Source organism: Topomyia yanbarensis, chromosome 2, assembly GCF_030247195.1.
Source record: "Topomyia yanbarensis strain Yona2022 chromosome 2, ASM3024719v1, whole genome shotgun sequence".
In the NCBI taxonomy this organism is placed as follows: domain Eukaryota; kingdom Metazoa; phylum Arthropoda; class Insecta; order Diptera; family Culicidae; genus Topomyia; species Topomyia yanbarensis.
Genome location: NC_080671.1, coordinates 391,704,373 through 391,715,089, shown reverse-complemented (window position 1 = coordinate 391,715,089; position 10,717 = coordinate 391,704,373). Strand labels below are relative to the sequence as shown.

General features: G+C 38.3%; 1 protein-coding gene across 1 annotated transcript; it reads right to left on the bottom strand.

Moving 5' to 3' along the window:
* Window positions 1-2,091: 2,091 nt before the first annotated feature.
* On the bottom strand, window positions 2,092-3,564 carry LOC131684815 (beta-1,3-glucan-binding protein-like). Its single transcript, XM_058967990.1, has 3 exons — window positions 3,222-3,564; window positions 2,994-3,148; window positions 2,092-2,935 (listed from the first exon to the last, which is right to left on the bottom strand). Exons 1-3 carry the CDS (start codon window positions 3,468-3,470, stop codon window positions 2,152-2,154), a joined length of 1,188 nt encoding a protein of 395 aa, XP_058823973.1. The 5' UTR covers window positions 3,471-3,564; the 3' UTR covers window positions 2,092-2,151.
* Between the last annotated feature and the right edge of the window lie 7,153 nt (window positions 3,565-10,717).

Here is a 10,717-nt window from a genome sequence, read left to right as displayed (position 1 = left end):
TTGAAGTGAAGAAGCTGCACCACGTATGTGTTTTGTGAACCAGTGCTCATCAATGTATGGGGATGCCTATCTGTTTTGGTGTGACTGCACGGGTGTGGAAGATTACTACTCCCGAGGTTTCTTGGTAATGCTTTGCCATTGCGTTTGTCGGAGGGGAAAAGATGGGCTATCGACGGATGATCAACTCGCGTAATTGTTCGGATCATGGAACACCAATGAGCAATGCTGAATAAGGATAACTTACGAGATTTAAAATTTTTCTTTGTGGTTCCTCAGTCAATGTGCCCGGCAATTATTCCCCGAAAACGGAACACTTTCTGAAGTATTCAGAATTGATTATTCGTTTGTCAGACTCTAAAACGAGATTGGCCTACGTACGGTCTCTGTCTGGAAGATTAAAGAGTCAAGCATTGAAATTGGAAATAATGCGAAATAAATCTGCTGGACGAATAAAGGACGTAGAGGTGCTGCCTAAAATAGTGTTCGCGGGCAGATCAATAAAGGGTTAAAATTTTAGTTAGAGAAACAAAAAAAAGATAATGTGTTCATTGACTGTTATGCCATTTTTGCTTGAAACTGAAACTGACAGATGCTGGTTGCGCTTCTGGATACGAGTATTTCAAAACAGTCATGTTTATATAAATGTTGTAAACATTAGAGCGAGCCCAGCGCGACTAGGATTCGCTTTGGGGTTTCAAGCACAAACGACACTAGTTGAATCACAAAAAGGTAAGAAAAATTAGAAATCTCTCACTTATCTGCAATCTTGACTGGGTTGTGCCCTCTTGCTGGTGAAAATGTCACGCATTTGATCCGCAGATGAGCCGGATACGTCTGTTAGATGGTTGCTTGATTTCCTTCGGATTGTCTTGAGTTGGTTGCAAATTTCTTCAAGTGTAAACCTTCTGTAATTCGTATAACACTCTGCTAGCTCGACATTTTATCCTTGAACCGTGTACAAGATGTGTGAAAAGGCACTTTTAGGCCCATCCACAAGACAATCACATTAAATTTTTACTTTTGAAGAAATTTTCAGCGGCGAGGTAAAATGCTTCCGTTTTGTTTAAGGCCTACTCTGTCCTTTAATTTGTTACGAAAATTGCATTCTGTTATAAACTTGTTATTTCATTCTGCATGACCCATCACCGCGCACTAAATTAAACGACATTACAATTCATGTCGAAATCCAAAGAAAAGAAATCCATTACGAATGATACTTGGAGAAACTTTTTCTCTGGCAATCAATCTGGTAGTAAAAAGCGGCAGACCAAAACTATACCTCCCTATCTGGCTTTTGCAGTCAATGGAAGAGAAGACATTAACTATGAACCAATAACGCTATATAACTACCCTGGTCTGATCCTTACGTGCTAAAAAACAACCAAATGGTCAATCAATAACTTATTTGTTTTGTATCTTGAAGGCAGCTGACAGCAGCAAAAGAAAAACAAGAACGATTGTGCCTAGTATCTCTAAACTCACAACCAGCATCGCCAATGAAGAAGCAAACACCGATAAAGAGGGATATACAATACCCTAGTAACAATTGAGGTTTTATGACGCTCTTGAAGCTCTTCTTAAAACCTATAATGAACTTGTAGTGTGTAGAAACGCTACTTGGGTAGCGAGCAGTAACAAGAAAAAACGAACATTACATTAGTTTTTCCTTCATCTTATAAAGTAATATAAAAACAACCTAGACAGACAAAATATAAACTTGGAAACAGGGTTATAATACCTGTTATCATCTCTCTTGGTTCTATCACTAAAATGCAACCTAAAAGTTCTAAGACGTTTAAACAACAAATTACCTTGCAGGATCCACATAGGTTTTCCACGCTAAATGAATGATAGAGATGGTCGACGGTAACTGAATACAAAACAAACCTTAAAGTCGAATATTCTAATAAAAATGGTCCGTTTTTGGCATTCCAAAAACGTTATGCTAGTAGCCAAAGCCGGACTAAAGCTGTTTGGAAGTTGTATGCCTAAAACCCATTTTTTAATAGAAATGGTTAAAAAAATGCCCGCCATTGAAAAACCAGCTCCTAAATCATTGTCATCATAATTAAAAAAAATATTTTGCATCCTTTTCATCGTTTGTTATTTTTAAATAATTCTCTCCAAATCCCAAACTTCGCCATCAAAATATCACAGCGCCCAAACTCTCACATAGTCAATCTGCAACGCAGCATCTTTTCCATAATTCTTATCCAGATTCCATGTCGGCAGCCAGCTCTCGCGTCCATCCCAGAAATCGGTAGCTGCCTTCGGGGAGCTATTCTTCCACGGTTTTTCAGCAGGATTCATCGCACTGTCTGGGAAATATCCATTCACTCCACCGATCGCCAAATTGATAATAAAGTGGAACTCCTGATCGAACGGTGCCATTTTACTACCAAAACGCCATGGGTTCTCCATGTTTAACTTATCGAAACCGGCTCGCTTCCAGAAACCCTCACCACCTTCAATCACCGACAGTTGCTCTCCGTTTACGCTGACAGTTATGTTGTCCGGGCTCCAGATAAACCCGAAGGTGTTGAAACCCTTGCTAAACTCCTCACCGGGCATAGCATTTTTCGTCAACGTTGCCGTATTGTACCCATTATTCGACGGATTCGGTCCGAAGTGCAACGTCTGTCCCACCTGTTGCGTGCCAATCTGAATGTCATTCACCGACAGATTTTCATTACCACGCGACTCCATCAGATCAATTTCACCCGACGCAGGCCATGTTCCGTATACGTTTCTCTTTGGCAATAACCAAATGGCAGGCCAGAGCCAATCCCCGGAGGGCAGCTTAGCTCGGACCTCAGCTCGACCGTATTTGAAATTAAACGACGAAAGCGTACGAATACGGGCACTCTTCACTGGATTAATTATGTTCGTATCCGTTCCCCGTCGTTCGCATCCATAGAAACCGGCATTCGTACATCTTAAAAAGAATTTTCTCATTGTCTAGTTCACTCAGCACTCGAAAAATTTGTACTCACTGTTCAACAGGTCGATTACCCCACAAGCTGGCAGTGCCTGATGTCAAAAACCCGTCCCCATACTCATGCGCCGTCAGTGTGGGCCTAATGTACAGGATTCCATTCTCAGCAAACGAGTTCGAACGGTTGTTGGTGTACCATTCGAATTCCCAATTCTACAAAAACGATTCAAACAATTAGATACACTGAACTTCGATTAGCCTCACATTCTCAAAAACCAGTTCCTACCCCTCCTCCCGCAAGTGTGTTCTCGTGTTCCCATATTTCGAAATCGAAAAAGTCAAAATTATCTTCAAAGATCAGCTCGCCGCTGCAGAACTTTCTACCGCGTTGGATCGTACTGCCACTGGCGGTGGTCGGTGATCGTGCGCACTTGTACCGATCGCGTCCCGGCAGTAGTGAACTGTCTGCAGCAATTACCACTTCCGAAATGACTATCAACACGAGTTTCAACGCCAGCAGCGATGCAGGTTTCATATTGCCGATTCTAATCGGACAACTACAAAATTAAAAGGTTCCGAACTGAAGGGCCCGTTGAGAGTAACTTGCGCGACCTGATCGAGCGATGGTACGCCCTGTACTGAACTTTTAGCTGAGAGGCGAAAGATGCTTTATAACAGCATGTGTGATAAGCCGTACCAGCAGCGTTGCCGGTTCCGATTGCTCATCGAGTGTTCATTAATTATTTCATTGCGCTATGATGACTTCGTATACTTACTACAGAATACCAGTAGTGGAGCTAACGTATCAGATCGTTGGATTAAAATAATGCATGACTAATATAGGATTCCCATACTTTTTCTTCTACACTAGCATAAACTTAGGATCGACGAAAACGAAAATGATCGCTACTCAGTGCAATTATTAAGCAGATGACACCAACACACGAAATACTACAGTAATTGCTGTGATAGTGGAGCTTGTGTTTAGTTAGTTTCTGAAAAATTAATACCAATATTGCATAATTCGAAACAAAAACCCATTTCTGAAACGATGCGTTCTATTTTTGGCAGATAAGGTACGATATCCTAGGCTACCACTAACTGTACATAGAATTATGTTCACACAAATTGCGAAATTAAGTTGTCAATAAATGAATCCGGGAAATAGGACGGGCATAGCGTAGTTGGTAAATCGATTGCCTTGTACGCAGCTCTCCTTGGTTCGATTCCAACCCCGCACATAGGGTTAGAGATTTTTCCAAAAGAAATTCCTTTAACCCGAAAAGAGGCGAATGACCTTAAGGTTAAAACCTCTATAATCAAACAAAAAAATCCGGGAAAGTGTTCTAAACTTATGATTACAATAAATTTTTGGTGAGCTTGCAGCGTACTTTTTAGGGGAAACAACTTAGCCACATTTTTTGGACGTTGAACCATGTTTAGTGGATACACACCCATGACAAAATTGGTGAACAGAAGACGGGTGCGTGCTTCTTAGACGATTGTTTTTATCTCAAATTTATTTATTAGACACAGCTTGATGTGTGAGTTCGACAAGACGGACAATGTTTTAAATATTTCCAAAAAATAAAACAATTTTTGTTGTCTTCAGGGTATTTTCAACGTGGTCTAATAGTACGTGAGGATCATTTGGTTAGCGTCCTCGATTGTCCATTTCATTCTAATTCTTGCCGATGTTCCACTCATAATAATAATAATCTTTTGAAAACGTATACTGATTTTGTTGTTGGATTCGATCCGCTCTAGGTTCGCACGAAACTGTCATTTGTGTATGGTATCAGTTAGACTAGCGATTCTCAACCTGAGGTCCGCGGACTTCTGGGGGGCCGTGAAGTAGTTACCACGGGTCGACAAAGAAGATTATTTATCTCGGAAGGAGCTTTTTTGTAAACGGTCTGAAAATAATATTTGGATAGTAACGGGTGTTCAATAGAAAATGAAAATGATTTCAATACCTTTCTGTAATTAAAGTAAAGATCGTAATTTATTTTCTCTCCAAGAGAATTACTCTCTGGACTCCCTAGAAATGGGTGGCATGATTCTTTTTGCACCCTGTCAGTTCAATCGAAGATGGCGTCGAAACAGCAAGCAGCGTGTTGTACGGTTTTACGAAACGCATGATCATCGTGGAAAAAAGTTTACGGTAGACCACTTTCGAGACGAAAACGTGCCGTGAGTACAGTTTATCGGACCCTGGCATCCCTGAACGTGGAGCAAAAGATGATGACGCAGAAGAAGAAGGAAGCGTTGAAAAAGCTGTTCAACAACAAGGACGGCACTAGGTTGCGTGACGCTGGCCGAAAATATCACTGCTCGCATATTTTGATTCACCGAACCCTCAACATGGAGGAAATCATCTGTCGGAAGAAGACTCGGTCTCCCGAGTGCACGGACGAACAGATAGCGATCGTGAAATCGCAGTGCCGGTGAATGACGAAGAACTACCGCGGAACGTCGTTCGTGCTGGACGACGAAAGTTACTTTCTGCTCTGGAAGACGCACATTCCAGGAAATTACAGCTACTATTCCAGCGACAAGTCGGCCACACCCCCGAAGTAAAAAATAAGTTTACGCATAAATTTGAAAAAAAAGTGATGCTTTACATGCTGTACATTCTTCTGCCGTTCTTAAAGGAACATCATGCGGATGGGAAGTAAGTCTTCTGTCCGGACAAGGCATCTTCCCATTACGCCAAAAAGACACTGGAGTATCTTGAGCAGAAAAAGATACCGCACGTGCCAAAAGAAAGGAACCCGACCAACTTGCCCAAGGGCCGTCCCATTGAGAATTTTTTCGGCCCCCTCAGTGCCGTAGTGTACAGAAATAATGGGCGGGTCAAGGATACGAAACAGTTGACCACCAGGATCCGGAATTGTAACCGTAAGATGGACGTCAGTGCCGTCCAGCGCTTTTGTAAGCGCATCGCGACTAAGTTGCGTCGTACGGGTAACCAGGACCCCTTCTCCAATATTCATCGACGTTTTTTTGAAGAAAAAACATTATGTTTTTAATAAAAAAACACCTGTTTTAATCCACCTAGCGGTGTAATTGTGCCTTTCTCATTAATCCAAACTACACAGAAAAAAAAATTGTTCACAAAATCGTGAATGCCATGAATCCTGGAACAACCACGTTTTACATTTCTTATAAAAGAAATGTATAGAATTCGCTCAAACTTTCAAGATTTTTTCCGAGGCCCGGAGGGCCGAGTCTTATATACCAATCGACTCAGCTCGACGATTTGGGACAATGTCTGTGTGTGTGTGTGTGTGTCTGTGTGTGTGTGTATGTAACGGACAAATTCTCATTCGTGTTTCTCAGCAATGGCTGAACCGATCTTATCCAAACCAATTTTGAATGAAAGAACTAAGAAACAGTATGAACGCTATTAATTTGTTTTTGATTCTGATGTTTAGTTTCCAAGATATAAATGTTTGAATGCGTAAAAAAGGCGTTTTTTGCAGTTTTTCTAAATTATCTGCCGAAATTGACAATATAGATTAACAATTTATATGTTTTTAGACAGCTTTAACGAATACCTTTCGAACAAGCTATAGATTTTTGAAATCGGACTATTATCAAAAGAGATATTTAATATTAAATGCGGACGAAAGATTTTTATCATTTCCCATTGCCAGAAATATGACCAAAAACATGTAATCTATTATTAACGCCAAAACGGCTTATTTTAGGTCAATAGTATCTTCGGAGAATTTAATGGAGGCAATATGCCCTTTCGTTTGGTATTGTGCTTTTGCTGATTAATCCCCCTATGAGTGAGAAATTTTCACAAATTTTCGTGGAAGTGATTATATCGAAATGATGCCTTCAGCAAATTTGTAGCTCTTACTTTTGCGAATAACTTTACTGAAGACTTCAAATATCTATTTTGAATACTTTAAAAGTTATGGCTTATTGTTTGGGGATTACTCTTTGTCGCCTATTTATTGTTCAATATAGTAATAATCCATTGAAATAAGCCAAACATTATTTCGATAAAACGAATTTTGCATTTCATTTTTCTATCTACAACCGCTAGAAATAATCACCGAATACTTCCAAGTTGTCTGGAAGGAACTTGATAACTTATCAGTGCAAAAATGTTCATTTGTGCTAACCTTCTGACTGCAATTTTTCTAACTTATGACCATCGGATCGATCTGAAACATATCGAAAAATGAAAAGCGAAGTAAATAACTCCAAGCAACGGCGTAGCCAAGAGAAGGTTTTGGGGTTTTACACCATACAACCCCACCCCCCTCCCCCCCCACCCAAAAAAAAAATTGGATTGAAGTTGAAAATTTATTGATGCAGACTGATTTAATTCAATATTACAATAACAATTATCTGATCCGTACATTGATAACCTGTTGTTGTAAACATCATGAGGACTTTTGATAAATTGTCGGAATGGGGTCCTGATATGTAACTGATATATTGGTCTTGATTTCACAGTTGTCTAATAGTCCTGCCTGAAAACATTCTAATAGAAAATTCCAGAGTTCTGTAATCAATCATAATTATCAGATTTATTTTTAAATTGAGCTCGTTTTTGTAGAGATGTACTGTAATAAGGGTCTTTATTTAATAGGATGCGAAGTTAAAATTGATTTAATGTCTATGAAACATAGAACTGCTCACCAAAAAAATGCATAACTTTCAACATTTGCTAAAAATGTTTTTGCCTTTCTCATTCACTCTAAAATTCGTCAATCTAATCCCGAACCGGAGGGCCGTGTATCATATGCCAATCGACTGAGATCGTCGAGATCGGAAAATGTCTGTGTGTGTATGTATGTGTGTGTATGTGTGTATGTGGAAAAAATGTGACCTCTGTTTCTCAGAGATGGCTGGACCGATTTGCACAAACTTAGTCTCAAATGAAAGGTACAACCTTCCCATGCCATTGAATTTTTTATTGATTGGACTTCCGGTTCCGGAGTTACGAGTTGAAGAGTGCAATCACACAGCAAATTCCCATATAAACTGAAATGAAAAAAATTCAAAATCAAATTTGTATTTTTGATGCCAAATGACTTTAAAATGCATGAAACATTGAGATGTTTGATAAAAATTGACTTTTTTGGACTTTGGTACATTTTTGCCTTTCTCATATAGAAAGGTTATGCAATCACTCTAAAAATCGTCAATAATACCGGCCCGGAGGGAGTATGCAGTGAGGGGTTGCTACTTTAAAATTACAACTAGTTTAAAATTTCTTAACAAGTTGAAAATTTTCGGCAGGACCTGGACCTCCCGGATCTTTCTCCATGATCCGCCGCTGGTTTCAAGCGATGTTTCAGTATCACATGGTTTCTCAAGATCGTGGCTGTCGATCCATTGTATGTATGTGCAAATCGTACTGAACATGAAATATTCATTTCCACCATTGTATTGAACATAACCAGCCATGTAATCGTAGTCTGGACAAATGAGACAAGCACAATTGCACCACTAGGTGGATTAAAACAGGTTTTTATTTTGGGAATGCGTCGAGTTGAGACGAAAACGTAATATGATTAATAACGAGGATAACACTTTCCGAATGTAGAGAGAAATTTATGAAAAATGACGATTTCCATTCGACTCTAGCAGGTCCTGATCGATTTTGATGGGAATTTGATTTTTGTTGTATGACCAATTATATGTATAGGTCAAAAACAGTAATTTAAGGTCAAGATAACATCATTTTGAAACCGCCAATTTCGGAGGTTTAGTATCTTCGATGAGTTTTACAAACGTTAAACAGCGCATCATTTGATAAAATTATTTTGACGGTATATCGTCCAAGAAGTATTTATGGTGAATTTTCTCAGGTCTCAACAAATTCGCTAAAGACACGAACTCTGTTACTATTTTCTGAAAAATTAATTCTGCATAATTTTAAAACTTTAAAAATTACGGTTTCGGAATTATGCCGTTTGGACAGAATGATCGATTATCACCAAACTCCAACTAAACCGAATTTCTGGCTACGCCGCTGACTTCAAGTAAGTAGAAACAAAGTCGTTCTACACTCGTTCACAAGAAACTTCTTCGAATGCTGAATATCTATTATAATACATTGAAACCTCGATTTTATCATCCAAATATGAACATATGTTTGATGGGCTCTAGCAGACGAATAAGACTGAATTCGATTAAATTCTTTCTTGAGCATGTTTTCCTTATCATGAAGATGGAAATATGCAAAAATAAAAAGTTCATCATAATCAGAAATAATTATCAGACTACATCAAGGGACGGGAAGAATATTTTAACAGTTTCAGTTTATTATAAAGAAAAAAATTGCCCGATTTAGTCAATGTCCCCATTTTGTCAGCCTAAAATACACCATGAGGTTGATAAAAATGGGTCTTTATTGCATTTCATTTTCGGTGATTTTTTTATTGCATCGAACTACAACAATTTTTAGGTAGCTTTCAAGGGGTTATTTTATAGATTTCTTCCAAAATTTGGCGAACCTATTCCAATTCGTATACCAATTAATTGGTATACTTAACGGTTTATATGTTGCAGATAGAGAAAATACTGAAATTTTCAGCTTTTTTCATACACAATATTACGAAAGCTTATTAAACAATTTTTCCTAATATGTTTGTGAAAATTATAAACTATTTGAAATTTTTTAATAGTTTTATTTTTTATTTAACCGTGATTTTTTAATAAATAGTGACCATCGCTTCACAACGTAGTCTATTTTTCATGGCTTGCGGTGAGCAAGATCTCTCGAATTGCTGAACTGAAAATTATGGAATAGAAATTGATTTTTAGTATTCTTTACAGATTTAACTCGCCGCGCAGATGGCTCTGAATTAGATCCGCTGGTGCCCTAAGACGATTTTCAGAGCACTGTGCACCCAGTGCATTAACGCAAGTGACGGAAGGTTATCGAAAAGATTCGTGAAAATGAAAATTCCAGTAATGATGATGATTTTCCCAAACGATTCGTTTTCGAGAGGTTTTTATTTGTTCTTTGGCATTAGGATTAGCGATAATAATTCAAATCAAGGATACTGGGAGACTGGGAAGTCACCTTTAGAAAAAGTCGATGTCGAAGTAAAATTTGAAACTATGCACGCATGCACTTCAGAGATAGCGTGATATCAGGAGCTGCGATTTCATTTCAACGCTTTTTTGTGAAAAGGGCGATAATTACAAATGTAAACATAAGGCTTTTTCATACATGCGAATAAGGGATTTGAAACGCAACAAATTAACCTAAAAATTTTGATTCTACGATATTGCTTTCTTAAACTACAACAAAAAATACAACGGGCGAAACTGTATTTTTGTTTGTTTATTTAAAGTTTCGCCCTCCACGCTCCATGCAAACAAACAGGGCGATACTTTTTTTGCTAGCAGTTTAGAGGCGAAACTGTTATTTTCGTATTTTTTAGGATTATCAGACTGATACCAGCTGTAAATAGTAACAATGATCTCTATTGAAAAAACCCGGACGAAATCGGTGGTGTAAAACGGTAGTTATTGTAAAAAAACGTAAGGGCGATACTTCAATGCTGATAGATGGGACCGAAAAAGTAAACAATCGCCAATGGGGAGATACTATCATTTTGTCAATTTCAATAGCAAAAACAAATTTTAATTTAATAATTTCAAATACTTTATGAAGTTTTGGGTTTCGATCACTGAATAATGCAATCTAGGATGCAAAAAAATACAATAGTTCTTAAATAGGAAATAAAACCAAGTCTGGAAATATTCACTGTTGATTTTCTTTGAATGGTATCACTGCTAGTG

What these genes read in the sequence shown, in the direction of transcription:
- LOC131684815 (XM_058967990.1), bottom strand. Translation starts at nt 3,470, where the DNA reads ATGAAACCTGCATCGCTGCTGGCGTTGAAACTCGTGTTGATAGTCATT. An exon ending in ACACACTTGCGGGAGGAGGG is followed by an intron (nt 3,149 to 3,221) that starts GTAGGAACTGGT and finishes TCGTTTTTGTAG; the next exon opens with AATTGGGAATTCGAATGGTA. An exon ending in GGTAATCGACCTGTTGAACA is followed by an intron (nt 2,936 to 2,993) that starts GTGAGTACAAAT and finishes ATTCTTTTTAAG; the next exon opens with ATGTACGAATGCCGGTTTCT.